Raw genomic sequence first — 20,808 nt, 5'->3', positions numbered from 1 at the left:
TTGAAAAGGTGTCCGCAATATATTGTCAGCTCGATTTGCAATATTTCAACAATAAAGGGGAATTGTTTACAGAAAGAAAATTCCTTTTTATAATAGAGTACCAGATGTTTACTTCGTACATTACGGTCCGCAAACCATATTGTCGAATATTGTTCGTCAATATATTGTGTAGTCTAAGTAGCCCTTCAATACAGTTTCTGGATGGTATCATAAAACCAATTAATACGGAATTGTACTTCGGGATATGTACTTTGCCGAACAACGTGCGTTAGTCTTCTTAGTAGCCAATCAAAATCATTCAAAATTTACTCTTCATCTTTTTCACTGAAAGCAGCAAAAACTTCAGAATATAATGGATTATCTAATCCACCAGAACCATCACCAACATTAGCCTCATCACCAACATTCGTATCTGCCTCTTTATCCTGGTTTTCATCATCAGCCTCGTTTTGAAGTACAGCCTCGTTTCCATGGTGATTGATTTCTTCTTCTTCGTTTTCGTTTTGTGGTGGTTTTTTGTCATCGATCACAGCATCGTAAAGTGGGTTTCCAAAGGATGATGTTTTGAACATATTGGCGTCCTAGTTGTTTAACAGAATGAAATCTACAACACCCCTGTATCACAGACTCGGTGGGACCCCAGCAAGAATATTTACCTTAAATTTCAGTCCACTGGGTAATTGAATTCAATTTCAACCCCATTTGAAATTTGATGGAAAAAATTTCACTTCAGTGGGCACTTGACACTCACTGGCGCACAGAAACCAGGGTGTTTAAAATGAAGCTGGTAGGACTGAAAGGGTGCTTGATCTTCCTTAAAATACCCGAAAGGGTACCAGATTGACTCTCGCTATTTCGGATTTTGACGAGGAATCTTATTTGTTACAGACAGGTTCGAATGATAGGTTTTTTTAAAGATGGTTTCACTGGGGGGACTGGGAAACAGTTCGAATTATAGAGAGGTTTGAATAATAGAAATTCGAAATAGTGAGCAGTCTACTGTATGAAGAAAGAGGTCAACCTCGTTCTCGTGTATTATCGGCTTTTTTATGCTTACTGATAGCGCCAGGATATTACTTATCTGGCGTTCATAAGTAACGTAAATAAAGCCTTGGATATATGGGAAAGAGGCTATAAAGACATTAGACGATCCTATCGTCTACACAAGATCACTAAAAAAGGGAATAGTTTAGGAGAGCCGTGATAAATTCGGGTGGAGTAAGCAGTGGCGGAAATATTTACAGTGTAAATGTTTGTTCCAAAACTCTACCGCCACTTTTTTTCCCGTAAACCGCCCTGACGCCCGAACTTTTTCCCGCGTTTACTTAAACGGACGATAGCATCGTCTATAAAGATTGTGCATTAGTGTGCTAACCTTCATCTCATTAGAGTTTGGGTCATTAACGAAATTACTGAAATTGATATCGACGACTGATTGGTTGAAATTCTCATCTTGTCCATCTTCAAAATCATTCTAAGGTGACAATGCAGAGAATATTTTGTTACATGTTTTTTTTTTCTATAAACATAACGTTTATAAGCGTGTACAGGCTCAGTTCTTGGCACCTATAAACAATGGCTCTATCTTTAAAGAACAATATAAGGTTTAGCTCTAGAAATATCCTCGTTTGAAGTATTGTTTTTAGGATGGGTCAACCAGTGGCGCACACTCACGCATTCACGCAATTTTTTACAATTTTCACGCATTCACGCAAGTGAAAAGACCAATTCACGCATTTACGCAGACCTCTGGGAGCATTAATTACTCATGTAACTATGGCATGTCTAAAAATGTTCTTTGTAAAGCGCAAGAAAACTGGGGGCCCTTAGGCAAAGTCAATTATACGTCAAAAGAAGCGTATTAGTATGTAGACAATTTTTCGCTTTGATAGCTTTTGGGAGTAAGTTTTGCATTACATTATATGTCAGTTCTCCTGTTAAACATTGCTATAACTATGACACACTTACCCCTGCATACGAAGGATTCGAAAAGGATTGGGCACCATCTTCCTTTGACTTGACTTCCACGATGTGCTGAAAATAATTGAAATCAATTTGAAATTATTGTTCGATACTTTATTGGGCTGCATATATGTACAGCTCTAGGCAATAGATTTCATTTTACTTTCATTTTTGACCGTTCAAATCTATGCAAGATTGGCCTCTACCCTTCGGATTGAAACTCAATGGTTCAACCTTGAACCAAGATTTTGGATGATTATTTGGATGATCTATCGTCACATTTTAACATTTATATATTGCGATACACACGGTAAGGGTAATGGGCTGCTTATAAAAGTACAGCCCTATGCATTAGAGTTTAACGTTTAAACCTAGACTTACATCATAAGGACTCATAAAGTCCGTTGTACGCATGTCCACTTGATCCATGCCCGGATATTCCATAATGTCGTCCGGATTCTTGAATTCCTTGTGTTCTCGTTGACTGGAAGAAAGAGAGGTGTGAAATTTAAAATACAGTCATTAAAAGCTTCAAGAGTTCTTCCTTGCTTTTACTATACTTTATCAAAGGCATTTATAAGCATATCGTTTTAGGTTTTGCCACTTGTACTACCATCTGCATTAGTTATACGGTGGAGTTTCTTTAAACAGAACCTCTATAACTCAAATGTCTTCTTAACGTGAACTGAGACTTGAACAAGTGAAATCATCCAGTCAAAGAATAAAAGAAAAGTCTTTATAAATAAGTCTCTGTAACTCAAATTTTCCATAAGTTCCACAAAATCGTATCTGAGCTATAGAAACTCCATTGTACTTCGTTTTGGAGCTTTGCTCTCAGGCTTCATAAACTATCACTTTTTAACTTTACTAATTTGGGTGAGACATACTGTATGATGAATTGAGACGACTAAGATTTTGGGATTTATTATAAAAACATTATAATTTGTTAAAAAATTTACCTTGCGATCCTACGATGTCGGCGATATACCACAACGAGGATGATAATGAGAATGGTCAACGCGATGATGGGAATGACAACTGACATTGCGATTGTTCCTGCATTTTCTGAGAAAAAGGGAGAGCTTCAATAGGTTTGCAATGTTATGACTAACAATGAATTTTACATTGCTCTGTCAGCATTTTCGCAGCTTTGAATTTAGTGGAGATACCACTCTAATAGAAGCAGCAGGAGAATCTTCAAAATAGAAGTTTCGCTTTTCCTGTTCCACCATCCGAAAATGGAAAGGAAATATAATTAACTGTCTCTCATTCGACGTTCTTCGAAACGAGAAGCTATCATAAGCGACGCTTTTCTATTCTATACATTCCCTTATTCGATGAAAATCTTTTGATCCTTGAAAATCGAATTAGAAAGCGTCAACTGTAATGTGCAAGAATATGGACCGTTTTCGGTATCGATCTCGTTCACAGATCACATTTTGCATAGATTTAAGATTCTGATGTATGAATAGGAAAATAGTCATGGATTTGAAAGAGCTTGGAGAAGAATTACAAATTACCATTTGCACTTTGTGATCCTTTGCCACCAGAGCATATTCCTTTGATCACGCTCTTCGACTTCGCCATACACGGGTGCCCTTGCTGTTGGAGGAGGCGAGAGATTTCGTCGACCATTTCGTTTGTCACTGATCCTTTGGAAATTTTAGAAAATAATAAATTTTAAACTTCAAATGTTATCATTTTGATAGCCAGCAATATAAGCTAAAGCTAAGGTTACTGGATATCAAAGGAAGGAAAGGCATCTATTTAGGTCTCGAAAATAGGTTTTTCGATATCCTTTGAAATTAAAGTTTCGTTGAATTCTGACACGTTGGATGAAAGTGGAGTATCTCTAGTTCAAATAAGCATTGGAAAGTAAAGCAAAGTAATTTTGTTTGAGTTGCAGAAGGCTCGAGCTATGAAAGCTGGAGACTGGTTTATAGACTCAGGAGAAGTAGACTATTATTCTTTGACTGGACGATCTCACGTACTTAGTTTAAAATGTAAAACGTTGACAGAACCTTGAGATCATTTAAACTACTGTTTAATGAATAGTATGGTATTGCACTTACTTTGTTGACTGTCAGACAGTAAGATTTGGACTTTGTCGAATTCTGTTCTCGATATATGAGCAGTGTAATTCATCAGTGCTTGTTGACATTTTTCAAGATCAAAACCAGAATTGAACTTGAAATCAACAGTACATCCTGGTATAAAGCATATGATAATATACCATTATAATCTCAGCATCTCAAATTTGTATAAGCTGAGTTTGAAGATTGTATATAAGAAATTATCTTCTCTCTCATTTCAGTTTATAAAAGTTAAATGACAATGTGTTTACGAAAAACAGTCATCTTCAATTTCAATATTTCCCACAAAGGGCTAGACTGGAGTCATTTATAAAATATAATGCGTGTAATACAGTAGTATAGGCGTTATATGATAATACGATTATTGTTACGGGATTTAGTTTGTATAAACTAAAATTTGTTCCCTCCATTACTTTTTGCTTTATTTCTACTGTTATGTCTGAATTAGTCTTCTAGCTTGCTAGACTAACCAAGAGCGCTTTTTACTCGTGAAATTTCTTATTTTGTGGACACTGAAAACCAATGTATACCGAGTTTATCGTTCTACATCTGCAATTTGAGCTTTACTAAGCTCATTTGACGTCAATTGATACTTCGATTATCAGCCAGATTGAAAGAGAAAGACATGTGAGTTAAGGTAGAGAGTCTATCACCATATTTCCCTAACACCCTGTCTGGAAGAGCTTGATATTCGAACACAGTCCTTTGCGGTGCAAGTCTGTGATCGAAACCTTCACACTACTAAACTGAAAAGCAATATGGACATTCACTTACCACAATGAGCACAACAATCACCAGTTGGTTTCACCTTCAGATTTGGACAGTTTATTTTCGGACATTGGAAAGAGTCACAGACCATTTGATTGTACTGTAAATAGAAAAAAAAATAGCCAGCAATTAGAATGTCCAAAAAACATCCCTACGTTTGTTTTTAAGTGGCGATGAAAGTTCTGTGTAGTTCACTGGTTGAAGACTATAGAGCAAGTATGTCGGAAACATGCGAAGGAGTACAACGCTCGTTAAAAAATGAATTACAATTACAAATCTCTTCATCTGATAAGTTCGACAGGGTCTAAAACCGCCTATGTTAGTTTGTAGTTTCAAATAAATATTTTGAGGTATTTTCTATGCGTGTTACTGTGACACGTGGGTGTTAAGTACTCCAGGAAGGAATAAATAGTTATGTTCTTACAGTTTTATCAGTGTAGCCTTCACAAATGCAACCAGCTTTTGGACACGAATCTGATTGGACAGACAATTTTGCATTGTTTTCGTAAATGAAATTGTCTTTTTCGTCCTCACTTGACAGATAACTTTGCAATTCAGCATTTTCAGTCAATTTCTAGAAAATGAATTATGTTTATTAAATTAGAAAGTTAGCGTCGTAAAAAATATTATCTGGATTAACCTCTAAAATATACCCCAAGGACCAAAGAGAGCATTTGTAGCCATTTTGACACAAATGAGCCAAATGCAAATGAAAATAGATCGAGGGCGATGTTTTGGCCGATGTTTCTATTTCAGTAGGTTTAATACCCGCATCTAAAATGTCAAATCTCAAAGTCGTGTGTCTCTAAGGTTTGAATGCTGGTTCTGTTCAAGTTTTAAGTCCCGTCCTATTCTATACATTGAAAGCAAGCAGAAAATCAAATTTGAAATCATTCAGATTTCAAAGGAGTAGGTCATTCACGCAACTGTAAAGAATCGTTCAGATTGCTAATTACCTCATAGACTGGCACGCCAGGAACGGTATCACGTGGAAAAAGTGAGCATAGGAAGTATTTTGTCGGTGGCAAGGGCTGAAAGCCTGTTAATCAGCAGCCTCTCACCAACTTTTTCTCGTTCTCCTACGCAGCTCCTATTTCAGCAAACGCCCGTCGCCTTTATGTTCCCGCCCTCTGACATGATTAATTAGCAGACTAGTTTGCCAGTCTAATTACTTTATATTACTGACCTTTCCTCTGAGTTGAACAGAGTTGACGGAAACTGAACGACTCATCTTCGCCACGAACGAGTTATGCTGAAAAGTCAAAATGGAAGAATTCGTTAAATTTTCAAGAGAATTTTAAAATTTGTTCAACCGCCAAACGAGAGCGTTTTCTAAAGAACCTCTCCTTGACAACGAATAATCGTGTAAAAACTTGTGTAAGGGGAATGGAACTTTGGAAATATTTTTAACGTTAGTTGAACTCTTTCAAAGCAAAATGGACGGTATGAAGTTTCTCACCTCTGGGAAAACAACATCATCCTCATGGCATGGGACTCTCTCGATATACGGGATTCCGGTATCCCGTTCATCACCAGATTTCCAATTTAACGGGTTATGCCAGGAATGTTGCACCGGGAGAAAGTTCTTTCCACAGTTTGGGTTTGATGTATCCGGAGCGGCATTGACCGGTTTGCCGAGTGGGATTTCGGAATTTGCATCGAAAATGATTTCACTGTTTGATGACAGGATCTGCGTTTAAAGAAACAAGGACGTTCAGACATCACAGGAGTCTTAGACCATGCTCAGACGTTACGGTTTCGTGTCGTTCCGGTATGGTTTCCGTTACGGATCGAGAGTGTTCATACTGGTTTCGGAACGTTCCGGAGAAGAAAACGGAGCAGTTCCGTTCCAATAAAAAAAGTAGAACGAAACCGTTTCGATCTGTTTTGCTTTGTAACGTCTTCTTTTTCAACCTTTCAAGTTTTGGCGTTCACACTTGTTTCGGAACCGTTTCGTTTCTGAACATGGTCTAAAAATGTTAGCGGTACCATTTATAACCCGTCCGTTATCATCATAATGAGTTTTGACGAAATCTTAATTGTATTTTTAGTTCTTTGTATTTGGATTAGTAAAAACAAATTGACACCGGTAAATTTATGGTCTTGGGTAATAAAATTATTAAAGTCTATAAAACACTCAGTTTTTTATTCACTTTCCTTTGCAAAAACTTCAATCCCATGGCAACAGTAAAATCTCTTTATTCGAACTTCTTATTTTTCGAATCTCTTTATAATTCGAACTTTATTCCAGTCCTCGTCAAGGAAATCCCTTTTAACATACTTCCTGTAATTCGAATCTCTATGTAGTGTTGACTATATATCAGTCAGTTCAGGGGGGGGGGGGGGGGGGGTCTTGCAGTTACTCCTTGACACTATGTGGAGTAACTGCAATTTTGGACATTCTCTACAGACACCACCACCCTTGCAGTTATTCCATAGTGTACTAACTGATCTTACCCTCAAAATTGGTGTATACCACCCCCAAAAATGCCAAATTTGGCAATTTTTTCACTGAATTCCTCATTTTTGATACCATTTTACTGGGTATGTCTTATTAACGACCGTTCAAGAGTTAAATATCTCAATCATTTTCCAAGTTTGTTAAAATAACTTTCATGCCTTGATTGAAGAAAAAATTTTGTGATTTTTTTTTGACTTTTGAAAAAAATGTTTTGAATTTTTTTGCTTCCAGAATTTTTAAAAACCTAAAATTTTAAGTGAAAAATTGAAAAATGTGCTCACTTAGTACACCATATCCTACCAGAATCAACAATTTTGGGCTTAGGCACCACCCATGTTGCAGTTAGTCCACTGGTGGAGTAACTGTTTTCCCAAATTTTGGTTTATATACCACCACGGTAGTAATTGTCATAGTGTTTATATAATAACTGCATGACCCCCCCCTGGTCAGTTTGTTTTTTTTGACTGTTGATGTAGAAATTCAACCTTTTGATAATAATACATTCAAAGGATAACAACAGTAAACTTACAATTTCTGATGGTAAAGTAATATTTGAGATGAAGACAACGCCCTGTAAAAATCAAAGAGAAAAATAATTTGTTTGCGCATGCGTACTTGTCTGATTTCAACCTTATAAATTTGTTACAGGTAAAGGTGCTTAATCATGTGATTACTTGATCTGGTTGTTTTGTTGTCGAAAATATTGAGTTGTGCCAAAAGTTTGGTAATTAGATAACCATTAGACTGGAGTCGTTTATAATGCGTGTAATACTAATAATACCAATACTCAATACTAATAATAATAATACGGGATTTAGTTTGTATAAACGACTGGAAGAATCCGGTGTTCCAGCATTATAGATACAGGGGCTGGCTACGCAGAAACTTGCGTAGCGAGAAAACAATTTATCAAGCAACAACAAACTTCTCAAAACGAAATCAACTAAAATGAAAAACTTTCAATACACAAATCCACACATATTTTTTTTCTCAAGAATTATTTTGAGCAGGAAAAAATTATAATTGCAATATTGACACTTTTCTTCTGTTTGGAGTTATTGCACAAAGGTTTCTAGACGACTAAAATTGTTCCATTCATTATTTTTTGCTTTATTTCTACTATGTATAAATTAGGCGTCTAGCTTGCTAGACTAGATAACCATAAGTTCTTCTGTGTAATTAAACTGTTTTTACGCTCCCTTCAAACTGATTCAAACTGACCACAAGAATTTCTTAATGGTTTAAATGCTTTCTGATTTGCTGCAGCCTTAATTGATACCCAAAACAATTATAATCAAGAAGCATGCCAAAAACGGCTCCAAGATCAGAAATTGAACTAGGTCACAATCTGTGCCATAATATATTGGCACTTTTGGCTAATTTACCATTTTTCGAAAATTGAAGTTCGAGCAAGAATGTTAATTTCAGGCCTTCAACTTGATTTCATCGATTATTTTGATCTGGGAGGGATTTATTGGTTTCTAGGCTATATTTCAAGCCCTACTGGACCATTTTTGAACTTTTGGATCTTCAGATCCTTAAGTCTCATGTTAAAACTCAGAGTTAAAACTCTACCCTTCCAACCTACTTTAGAGCACTTACAAATCGATTGCAGTTTCAAAACTTCCCGGTGAATTTCCCTTTTGTGCCAAGTATGTCACTGATTGCAGGTGCGCCCTGAGAGATCTTTAGTTCCTAGTGTCGCTTGTTTCAAGAGTCTTTTGGCGGTCAACGAAACTTTCAAAGGTAGAGTCAAACATAGGAAGCAGGATATTATTGATTTATATTGTATACTGATATTCTCCCTTTTCACTGGTTTGAAAAACTAATTTCCCGTAGGACAAAAACCGATTTTAACGCTTTTAAGACAAAGCACTATGCTGTACTCAGCGGGATCTCGAAGCAACTACCGCCATCATTTTGCGAGAGCAGGCAACTAAGGAAACTGGGTACAAATGTTTTTCTTACGTCAGAGAGATGTACAGTTCCATCAGCGCATGGCAAATGAGGTGGTTGCCAGTTCAAAACGTCGTTCCATAAAGTTGTGTGAATCCATGTCTTTTCGATCGCAATTGTATGATCAAAAACTAAAAAAATAAATTATACTCAAAAGTTTTTGATATCCCTATCTCACTAACCGGATGTGGAAGGCTAGCAATATCGTACCCATAGCGACTTGCCCCACTTTATTATTTTACTAAAGGACGTTCTACAATCTTGAGCACTGTTGGCTTTTTCATGAATCATTTTAAGTGCAATGGCTACCTCGTTTTGAAACCATTACCAAGGTGATTAAATCTCTTAAGCTTTGATAAATAGAATAAACTTCTTATGAAATCCTCTGGGATTCAACTACCAAGGTAATATTTTGAAAACGAGGTGAGTGTTGCCCGAGACGTAATTTAAGGTGTATCAGAATCATAAATCATACCTGAAAAGACAAGCAACAGAGCTAGGAATATTGCCATTTCCTCTCAAATTTTCCAAATTTTTCAGATTATTACTTGTGATGTATGTGTCAAGATGTTTGCACTTCTAATGTTCGTAGAATACTAATATGAAAACTCTCATGTATGACTATTTAACATGTAAATTGTTCCTCGGCTGCATACAATTTTGTTGAAATAGCTGCCATAAAGCACTCCTGCGCACGGGATTTCAATGCTAAGCAAGCTGACTTCTAGTGCGTGAAATTTGTACCCAGGAGGAGTGTTTTCTAATCTCATTTTTAATCATTCTTAAAAAATCACAATCTTTAAAAAGACATCAAAAAAGTCATTAAAATATCTTACAAAATCACTGCAGTATATCTCAATCAAAATGGCAGTTCAACCCATTGTCAAATTATTGTCAACAAAAGTCAATTGCTTAGAGATCTAAGCGTCATGCAGATTTTCATATTTTTATAAGAACATTTCTTATAGTCGAAGGTTTGGAAGACCAGCTAAGAGCTCTTGCAGAGCCATTCGACGTGCTGTGTGTTAATTTTGGTGAATAAAAATTCTAATCTTATATAACTTTTAAACATTGTTAAAAACTTTCGGATAACGCTCAAACCCACATACGAGATTGTTGAATGAGCAAAAAGGCAAGAAATCGGTGCTTAAGAATTTCAACGCCAGTCAGTTATGTGATGCTTAATCTCAGCAATATCAGTGAGTACAATACTCGGGTTTTTCTTATAAAAAATCTAATAGCTAAGTACCATTTGAATGCAAAGTGAGGTTAATTGCGTCAAAGAGTGTAGACACCCCTCATCCAATTTGGATGCATTCTCAAACAAAATTACTGTAATTGTTCTCGGTAATTTAATAAAATTGTGTTTTGTTTGAATGAACGGCGAGATATCCATAGATGTAAAGCCCGAAGGGCTAGATGTCGTGTTTTAAGCCATCACAGGCAAAAAAAAAAGTGAATATCACAAGAAATATAGTTTTCTATTGTTTTCGAAAATCCGTGTAGCTTCTGTTTGGTCAAGCGTTGAAATTCTATTGTAGTGTCACGTGACCTAGGTAGGATTTCCTACCTAAATATGTAACACTTTTTAGCAAAAGTACGACATCTAGCCCTTCGGGCTTTATAAATCTACGGATATATCAGCAATACTATTGGCATTGGTACTAAACTCGAACCCAGTCTCTTTCAGTTCTTTTTTATCATTCTGAGCGCATCGGTGGGTCTAAATAACACACCGGGATGAATATCGGTAGCAACAAATCTGCACAAATTTATTCGTTTGTACAACTTGCGATCCCATCTTCCTTTGCGTTAATTGCTCTTGCACATTAATTAATTACAATATCAAAAGTATTCCAATATTCTGGTATTCCAATCGTTTCTAAATTAACTGTGGAAATTCCGTTTGGAGCCCTTTGGAGAGAAAGCTGTTTTAATGCTGTGAAGTCAGAAAAATGTCAGAACACACACTAAAAACGATTTTTACAGCGTTTCAATGAAATTTACTGAAAGTTCAATCCTTCAATGTCCCAAAAAGGAGATCCAGAATTCCCGAATTAATTTTTTCGAGTTAAAAACCGAGCACTTTTTGTTTTTCTACAGTGATTAGATTGACACATGCGCGATAAAATTTCAATTATTGGTCTTCAGAGGTTGAAATATTCTCAACCTCTGATACTCAGGGTAGCTGGAAAGGTATCCGTATGTTATATCGGTTGTTCCTTACCGTGAAAAGCACAGGTCGAAATCATATATCGACGCTGTGCCGACGAATCGAGATTCTATTCAGCGCGCAATCAACGAAGACAAAAGTAACCATGACGACCATCCAAGATCTTGGATGAAGTTCAAAGTTGATATTTTTATTCCCGTCCTTGAAAACACAACTAAAAAATATCATCAATGCTTTTTAAAAAGAGTCAGTGTTAGAGAATCATAACATAAAGTCTGTCTATTATTTCGATTCAATTAAAGTGACATTTCCATATTTAATAGTTTAATAATTACTGTTATACATTTGGGGATCATGTAAAAGATTTCTTTCAAAAGAAACTCACTTCAATTACACTTGGAGGTTTCTGGGGAATTCGTGAATAGTAAACTGCATACTGATACAGGGTGCTTTTTCGCTGAGACTGTCTGCCGAAAATCGATTAGCTGAAACAAAGAAAATTGATAGGAAAACATTACTGACTCCCAAAACAGTTGTCAAAGCGTTTACGACCCTTTGAATTTGGAGTTAATTGCAGCATGGTTGAAAAAAATTTAATTGAAAGTAATTATAAGTCAGTCGTTTTTATGAACAGTTCTCCAACAGTGGAGGCAGTTCTTTCATTTTAATGCAAAAACCAAACAATTTCACTGCTGATCTAAATGTTGATGCTCTGAATGCTATTTTATTTTTCTGTGTATCTTTGGTTTAATTGGTCATTAAGCCAAGAGAGCTCTACCCCTCTCTTGGAGAACAAAAGGTTTAATGACCAGTTTTCGACGTTAAATCTGGAATCTTAATATGAAGCCATCAAAATCTAATGTTAAGCACGAATCTTCATTGTATATTTTTTACAACCCTTAGAAATTTATGAAAAGGACCGTTGATGAGAACCACTTATCTATCTAGCGTAGTGAAAAAGCACCCACAGTCTGCTAGACATTAATAAGGTAATATTTGCTCTTCATCTTTGATTCTTTCTACAGTGATTAGATTGACACATGCGCGATAAAATTTCTATTATTGGTCTTCAGAGGTTAATATATTCTTTGAAAACTTAACCTCTGATACTCAGGGTAGTTGTTTCTAGCTACCAGCAAAATAAATTTATTTTATTATCTGTTCTAGGATTAGATATTTTCCAAACTGGCAAGTAAAAACAGATATTTTACAAGAAAATCTAAATTTATTTTCTCTTCTATTTATTTCTTCAGAAAATTCAGGGGCCCACGCCATAAAATTGAAAGTTGGGGGGGATGAATATAGAGTCTAAGGAGTCGCAACCAAAAATCTTTACTTTGCAAAAAAGTGCCCCCTGGCCACCGGGGGTGGCGTGGGCCTTGAATCTATATCCTTGTTCTATTTATTGGTTTCATCTATGTCTGACTTAAAACAAAAGCACGATCTTGAACAGTTCTTGGTGGATGTTCTTTGATAAAACTGTTGGCATGGAAATCGTCGGATCTGTTCTAAAAACTGAAAAATTTTCCTAGCTGGCAAAAAAGACCAGATACTTGACTTTGAGTTTGAGAATCTTTTGTCGGTGCTCGGGTGGTCCGGGGAGGGGGCACTTAGTTTGCGAGGTGACGGGTATATCCGAGTGAAAGCTCGAAAATCAACCTTATGCGCTTAAGGCCGAGGTAAACGATTCCAACATTTCATCCAACATAGAAATTGAAATGTTGGACGAATGTTGGATGAATTTTGGAAAGGTGTTGGATCTCCTTAAAATCATTTTCATCCAACATGGGTTTTCATTCATTCTTTTTTTTAATTCATTCTTTTCAAATTAGAAATGGCGAGGATTTTTATACCCAGTGTAACCAGTGCCACTACTGCTGTTCATGCGGACAAAAATTATAGTCTAACAATTAGACCCTTACAATGCAGAGAAAATTCTGGCGAAATATCGACTCTTATGGTGCAATTTCCTGGAATTTATTTATCTATTTCAAGGCAGAAAATGGTCAAACTTTTTAATATTTTGCAACAAAAACTATGTTCTCATTTTTACACACTTACAGTGCATTTTGGGAAGCCTGAAAAACGTAACTTTAAAGGGTCACACCTCTACGATAGATCGCTTGATTTCAGTGCCCCTCCCCATTGGTTTATTTTCCGAAAAAAAAACATTTGAGCTAGTAGCTTCTCTACCATCTTTTTAAATTTGTTACGAGATTTTCGAATTTTTGACAAAAAAACATTCGATTCTATTTCTAATGACGTCATTCCCTTTCAAATGTTGGATGTGAGCTGAGTGAACGAATCCAACATGATCAAACACGAAAAGAAAAAGTAAATGTTGGACAAAATGTTTGATGGCGATCAAACTGCTATCCAACACTTTTTTTCTTCTTCCAACATAATTTTTTCTTCCTTTCCGATTTTTGCATTCAAGTAAACGATTCCAACATTCTGTCCAACAGAGAGAAAATGGCATGTTGGATGGAATGTTGGAATCGTTTACCTCGGCCTTTATATTTCGTAATTTTGGCACTCAATTGCTAATTTATCTTTTTTATACCCCTTGAGTGACTTTCGAGGGTTTAAAAAAGAGTCCCTTGCACATACCCGGCACCAATTTTGCCCTCTTTTTCCATTCGACTTTCCCGCGCATTTTGGAAAACTTTGGGCAATCGAGGCTATTTACACGCCAATGAAATTGAATCACCTTCCCGCCCAAATAAATGCGGAAGTAAAATAATATTACTTGGTCATACGCGCAAAGCAAACAAACCGATATTACTTTGACAAATATTTGAATAAGATTGACCACGGAATAATAAAGCAACCAAGACCACTTTCACTTTCATATTCTTCCTGTTTCTGTTGCACACGTCAAGATTTCAACTTCTGCATTGTTTTGCAAGTCTTTTTATGGAGAGTATTGATTTAGAAACATACAAAACTGGTCATAGATAAAAAGATTTTGTTTCAAAAATGAAGGTTATCTTTTTGTGTTTGTTTTTGATCGATATTTCACTTGGAAATAATAACTATCCACATCTTGTCGAGAAAGCAGTATTTCCACCCGTTTTGTCCAAAGCAGAGAATTCAGACGAAGCTGTTGGGCACAAAAAGCCTTTAGGCTCACAAAACGCTCCCCAAGGTCCTATAATAGAGTATGATAAGTTCCTTGAACCAAAAACTCTGTGGGAAAAGCATGTTGACCCTCACATTCCATTAGTCTATCGAGGCGCCATAAAAGATTCGCCTGCAGTGAAAGAATGGGTGAAAGATGAATATTTGACGGAAAAATATGGAGATTTGGATGTTTTGGTTGAACACAAGAAAGAAGATCGATCAAGTACATCTGGAAGAATGATTTTAAAAGACTTTTTGAAACATTACAAAACAGATGATCTTTATGTTGTTTCGATGTTCCCTTCAGAAATGATGGGTGAAGTCAAGGTCAGTTCTCGTGCAACTTATGGCATGTCCAAAAAGTTTGGCGCCGAAAATTGGGGGCATTGGACATGTTCATTTATACCTTTAAAGAAGCGGATTTGGATATAGAATTCATAAATGGCTGTTAAAAAAATTGATGTTAACACCAAAAAATATATTAGGCGGCCATCGGAAAATTGTTCTATTCGCGTCACTGCCCGCATCATATTTTCGCTGATTTTAGGGTGCGAAGAAGCGAAAAAAAAATCCAAGAAAAGCAATTTGTTCTTTTTAAAGTATAGCTTTTTCTTAATCGCTCTGACGGCCATCGAAAAATTGTTTTGTTAGCGTCACCACACGACCCTTGACACCGCCGTACATTGTACGGTGTTGTACGGTGGGGCTTGATTTAAATGTCCGGTGGGAATTAAAGGTTAACTATGAAAACACCGTACATTTTCCCACCGTACATTAAATTTCCCACCGTACTATTGTACGGTGGGAATAAGATCGCGAAAGACAAGTTCCGTGGGCAAACTTAATGTACCAAAGAAAGTTTTTCCGACTTAGAAGTTTTTCAGTAAGTCCGACCACGGTTGAATATCTAAAACTTTGCATGCTTTCTGAAACTGAAATCAATTTGGTACGGTGGTGAAATAGGTTAACTCGAAATCCACCGTACCCACCGTACACCCACCGTACAACACCGTACAATGTACGGCGGTGTCCAGGGTCGTGTCACCACCTGCCCCAGAATTACTGGCTTAATTTTAAAAAATCAGGAATTTTTTCGACCGTCCGTCCACCCGCATGCATTTTTAACACCCGTTGCAACGCGAACAGAGCATTTTTTCGATGGCCGCCTTAGGGAAAAATCGAAAAATGCTGACGACAGCAAAACTTGTTTTTTGAAATAACTCCAGTTTAGCGGATGGTGTAAACATGAAATTTTACCCAACTATGCACATCATTAATAGGATCATTTTGAAAAAAAATGTTTTTGAAAATTTGTTGACATCAGCAATTTGTTGCAAAAATTCGTATTTTGCTGATTTCTGCTGACATCAGCAAAATTTGAAGAAAAAAAATTGTGCAAAAATGTTTCTATTAATAATATGCAACTTTGGTCCAAATTTCATGTTTATACCATCAGCCAAACTGGAGTTTTTGGTTTTTGCCTAATAACTTTTTTGGGTGAAAATTTTAATTCTATTAACAGTGATTTTTGAATTCTACATTCTAAATCTAATACGCTTTTTCTATAAATGAATATGTCTAAGGCCGCCGATTTTCTGCGCCAAACTTATGGCTTTTTGGACATGCCATAAGTTACATAAGTTAAATTATAAAAAACTAACAAAAATTATGGTAATACTAATTTTCGTTACAAAATCTTAATGCCATAATTTTGTGCCATCATCCTATTTTGTCCTGGCCTAAATTCTGGTCTTTCTTCAAAATAGATATATAGATGATTGGATAACTTTTTAAGAAGTCTGTTCGGGACCTGTTTTTACAATTTTGCAGATCTGATAACCAAAAAGGACCATGGAAATATCTTTCACAAATCATAATTTTAATTGAAGTTGTTACAGTTTCATTGAGTTCAATTCGGTTAGATTGGCTTAATTACCAATTTCGCTTTATTGCGATTTTTTGTATAAGAAAAATGTGTAAAACAGTTTAATTCTTGTGAAAATGTATGAAAATGTAACTCTTTCAAAAATGAGTAACACAACTTTTCTCCCAAACATTTTTATTTTTCTATGTTCTAGGCTATTAACAGTATCATGTGCGGAACATTCAGAAATTTCACGCATGAATCCAACTTATGGATCAGTGCAGGTGGCACGAGATCTGTTGTACACTACGATGCTGATCATAATTTTCATTGCGTTATTGATGGTCGTAAAGATTTTATCATGATACCAAATAATCTGGCCACAAAAACAAATCTCTATTTCAAACAAAAGGTAATTTCGAAAAGAAACATTTTACCAATCATTACAGAAATTCTCCTCAGGGTGCCTAAAATAGCAAAAAAATGGGGTTTGTATATTGACTAGAATTTCTAAGAGTGTGAAAGTGCTGGAATGTAATTTTACGTAATGTTTCAGTGTAATGTGTTCATGATTTTTGTACTATATATCTTTATTTTTGTAAGCTACAATTTATAGAATTGGTCGGAGTTATCAAAAATGCAGAAAACAGAATCTGATCTCATAAAACTAACCCTATATAGTTGGAATATAAATCTTACGCTCTTATTATATTATATTACCTTTTTTAAAACAGGATCCAGGAGTTGGCTCTGGTTTTTCTTTTCTTGATCCGGATAGTATTGACATGAAAAAGTTCCCAAAGATCGCAAAAGTTCCGTGGACATGGGCTACTCTTTATCCTGGAGATTGTATCTTCATTCCATCAAGTAATAATTTTTTCACCTAAATTGAAAAGGAAAAAGACATTCAGTGGTTGAAAGTAGTACTAAAAACTAGTTTAAATTGTAAAATCACAATAAGGCTGTTGTGTTTTATAACAGTAGTGTTTGCTTGTAATGTCCCTTTAATCCATTTGCTTTAAGTGTGCACTCTTTTTTTAACGACTCTCAAACAAGGGGATTACTCTGGATTGGGTTTACACGGTTTCCACATGGTAGCAAAGAAGAGTGCACACTTAAAGAAAATGGACTTTAAATTATAAATTGACTTATGCCAAAATTTTATATCTTTAAGCTATTATTATTGTTGACAAGATATGAAGCTGAGAGTTTTTTGATTTGATTTTGAATGATTCAAACTGACTTACAATAAATCTTTTGAATTTTATTTCATTTTTTGCATCAATATCTTCTTTCGAACTTTTTTCCAGTTTACATTCACCAAGTTCGTGGTTACGGAAGAACACTTGCAGTGACAACCCTTTTCACAGCTGATATTCAAGATAATTTCAATGCTGATGATTGTCCAAGTGATATTACACAAAAAGATTATACCATGGCTGATATCAATTTCCTATGGACTTATAAGAAAGGTTGGTTTTGATAGTCTGACCAACGGACAGACCAACGAAAAATACAAATCTACAGGCTTTAGCAAGTCTCTGAAATTAATAGCTTTTTATACCTAACGGAAGGGGGTCTGGAATAAGCAGACTGGATGAAAATATTTCGAAATCTAATAGCTGGGAGATGTGGACACACGAGTTGTCTTTCTGGGTTTTGTAAACCTTAGCAAATTAGTCCTTCTTTTTACAATATAAATATTTTGGAATAAACGTAATGTAATTAATCTTGATTTCCTTGATTTTCTAGGAGACCCAACGATCGATATGGGCTACATGAACACTGAACTTGTCAAAAATCAATTATTAGATGCATTAGATGATGACGTTATTAAGGATGGGTATGTTTACACTTCTTATTCATTTTATGGATTTGTTGGGTCCTTGAAACTTTCCCAACGACTCTTAGGGGGAGGTTGAAATTACTGACAGAATAATGAATAGAAAGAAGCTGTATCCGCGTTACACAGGCTGTTATTTCACATTAATTTATGAAGAATAGTCAATTTAAATATTTGCTGTTTCCTTTTCAACGAGGAAGTGCTTACTTATCAACTTTGCTTGTGTTTCAATCTCTCTATTTTTGAGGGTTTTTTCCTCCTTTACATTTCTTTAAAATTGAATCGAAATCTTGTTTTCATATTTTTTGTTCTTGTTTTGGTTCCAGAATCAGATTTTCGGAGTCACTCAAAATATATTGGTGGTTCATAATTTCAAATATTTCTATAAATAGGTTTTGCTGCTTCCTCTTCATGCAGGAAGTGGTAACTCATCGACGCTGTTAAATGTTTCAAAATCTTTATTTCGCAAACGGAGGATTGCCAAATTGTCATTTAGAAGGGCTCTCTTTGCAATAAGGAAGTTTTGCGGAAGTTGAATCTTCGTAAAGATTACACAATTTTTTAGTGGCGATTGAGTTCTAACAATAATGGGTGGAAAGAATTCAGAAAATTAAAACGAGGACCCCCAGTGGTACCCCTCATCACGCAATCCCGTCAAATTTTTGCACATCACGACCACAAAAATCACCATAATTTTTTAGCAAAAACAAATAAGATTGCCTCAGGAAATGGCATAAATAGATTTTGCCATAAATTTCTTTCGTCCTAGAGTTTTTTGATCTTAAGAAATTCTTTATTTCTTATTCACACAGAAAAATGACTATGAAACAATTCATCTTATTCACCGGTACCTTCTCACCGTACGGGCGAAACCGAACCAAAATGGCGGCCGTTTGGAAAGACATTTTCAAAATTGAAGAGAATGGATATTTAGATGCTAAGAAAGTCAAATCGCTTGATCTACACCAAATGAAAATTTTCTGTCGCGCGGTCGAATCACCGCACGGTGTTGTTACGAACGGGAGCGAACCTGTTTTTGTCCGCCCGGGCGAACGCCACAAATGGGAGAAAGCTACGGATTACGAAGAGGATGCTTCAGATCGTTACGAAGAAGATGAAGATGAAATTCGTCGTTTGACGCATTACGATAACATGTTACAGCACTTATCCGATGAGGAACGTCAAGCGTACATCGAAAAACGGCGCGAGGAGAAACAGAAATTTGGCGTACAGTATGATGGAGATCATATGGATTTGAGCCAGTTGAGTGAGCCTGCCCGTATACTAATGCAGTTATCATGGCGGATAGACGATATTCCGGAAGAACATCATCCTCATATTCTACGTGGTCGAATTCCAGAGGATTTCCGGGATGAATTTTTGAGCGCTTTACCGGAGTCTTTACTTGAGAAGTATGAGAAATATTTTGAGAGAGATCGTATACCGAAAGTCATGGTAAAAGCTTTGATCGCAGCGAAGCGGGATAACTATACGAAGCGGATGAGAGAAGAATTGGAGAGTGAAGAAGGGGAGAGTGAAGAAGGGGAGAGCGAAGAATTGGAGAGCGAAGAAGAAAGAAACGAGGAGAGTAAGAAAGATGAACTTTAATGTTTCTTTTTGGGACGAGATGGAGTTTTTACATGCTCTTATTTGATTTGGTTGGTCGTTAACCAATAATAAAACAATTTTGTTACTTTTTCTAAAGAACGCGTCATTTTTATTACTTCAAATGACCAATTACTAAAGTATCTTATAAAAACTCCATCTCATCTGTTCTTTTTGTGGAAGCAGTCTCCGTAACTTTAATTTTCTTTATTTTGCGAGTATTTTTGATCTGATCCCTTCACGCAACATACACTATTGAAAATCTCACTAATTGCACACACATTTTTTTTCCACAGTAGAACTATTTCATTCTTAGACCGTAATTTTTTTAATTTTTTTTTGCTATTTTGATTTAATGGGAGTCTTGATATAGTGATTTGCGTTTCAATATTAGAAGGCAGCACATGCGTGGTCTTTCAATTCAAATGAAGCTAAATTCTATCCACCATACGTTTACAAGCATCTAGGTAGATCAATCTCGAAATGCCAGAAACATCAAAATCAAAGATAATTTACAGCTTGAATGTCCAGGCCATTTTATTCCCAGTATGTGTTCGAGTTATTGAGATATCTCTGTATTTGTTAAATGTAAAGTGAGTGCAATTATTAATTTAGGTGGGATTACTAATTTTGATTTTATAGCAAATTTTGAATCCAAATGAGGAATCATGAGAGAAAGTAGGAGAATTCAATCTAGAGGATATGGTCTGTCCTTTTTTTCAGGTGCTCTCTTTATATAAACAAATTACTTTTTTATTCTAAATTTATGTATTTCGGGGTACGATATTTATATTTTTTGATAAATTTTTATCTTTTTTTATGACTTTTTCTTAAACCTTCTATTTATAAGATTTTTTTTGTCACGCTTTTGTAATCTCAGGTAATTAAAGTTTCATTTTATTTTGTAACGTATTTAGAATGAAATATCCATAGAAATAAATTAGAAAGCGAGCCATCTAA

The 20,808-nt window shown here is 35.8% G+C and overlaps 2 protein-coding genes across 2 annotated transcripts; one reads left to right on the top strand and one right to left on the bottom strand.

Moving 5' to 3' along the window:
* Positions 1–182: 182 nt before the first annotated feature.
* On the bottom strand, positions 183–9,836 carry LOC136806573 (protein amnionless-like). Its single transcript, XM_067063162.1, has 14 exons — positions 9,716–9,836; positions 9,253–9,371; positions 7,814–7,855; positions 6,283–6,513; positions 6,010–6,075; positions 5,248–5,397; positions 4,830–4,923; positions 4,035–4,169; positions 3,483–3,614; positions 2,922–3,027; positions 2,344–2,446; positions 1,969–2,034; positions 1,376–1,474; positions 183–581 (listed from the first exon to the last, which is right to left on the bottom strand). Exons 1-14 carry the CDS (start codon positions 9,750–9,752, stop codon positions 306–308), a joined length of 1,656 nt encoding a protein of 551 aa, XP_066919263.1. The 5' UTR covers positions 9,753–9,836; the 3' UTR covers positions 183–305.
* Positions 9,837–14,269: 4,433 nt separating this feature from the next.
* LOC136806572 (uncharacterized) lies at positions 14,270–20,808 on the top strand. The gene is made up of 6 exons (XM_067063161.1): positions 14,270–14,863; positions 16,615–16,812; positions 17,135–17,267; positions 17,711–17,872; positions 18,153–18,243; positions 19,056–20,808. Exons 1-6 carry the CDS (start codon positions 14,393–14,395, stop codon positions 19,849–19,851), a joined length of 1,851 nt encoding a protein of 616 aa, XP_066919262.1. The 5' UTR covers positions 14,270–14,392; the 3' UTR covers positions 19,852–20,808.

Source organism: Clytia hemisphaerica, unplaced genomic scaffold (genome assembly GCF_902728285.1).
Source record: "Clytia hemisphaerica strain Z4C2 unplaced genomic scaffold, Clytia hemisphaerica genome assembly, whole genome shotgun sequence".
Taxonomy (NCBI): Eukaryota; Metazoa; Cnidaria; class Hydrozoa; order Leptothecata; family Clytiidae; genus Clytia; species Clytia hemisphaerica.
Note: the sequence above shows the minus strand (reverse complement) of the source record. Positions and strands in the feature narration are given on the sequence as shown.

What these genes read in the sequence shown, in the direction of transcription:
- LOC136806572 (XM_067063161.1), top strand. Translation starts at nt 14,393, where the DNA reads ATGAAGGTTATCTTTTTGTGTTTGTTTTTGATCGATATTTCACTTGGA. An exon ending in TTGTATCTTCATTCCATCAA is followed by an intron (nt 17,268 to 17,710) that starts GTAATAATTTTT and finishes ACTTTTTTCCAG; the next exon opens with TTTACATTCACCAAGTTCGT. An exon ending in CCTATGGACTTATAAGAAAG is followed by an intron (nt 17,873 to 18,152) that starts GTTGGTTTTGAT and finishes TTGATTTTCTAG; the next exon opens with GAGACCCAACGATCGATATG.
- LOC136806573 (XM_067063162.1), bottom strand. Translation starts at nt 9,752, where the DNA reads ATGGCAATATTCCTAGCTCTGTTGCTTGTCTTTTCAG. An exon ending in ATGATGTTGTTTTCCCAGAG is followed by an intron (nt 6,076 to 6,282) that starts GTGAGAAACTTC and finishes TTGACTTTTCAG; the next exon opens with CATAACTCGTTCGTGGCGAA. An exon ending in ACTTTATGAGTCCTTATGAT is followed by an intron (nt 2,035 to 2,343) that starts GTAAGTCTAGGT and finishes AATTATTTTCAG; the next exon opens with CACATCGTGGAAGTCAAGTC.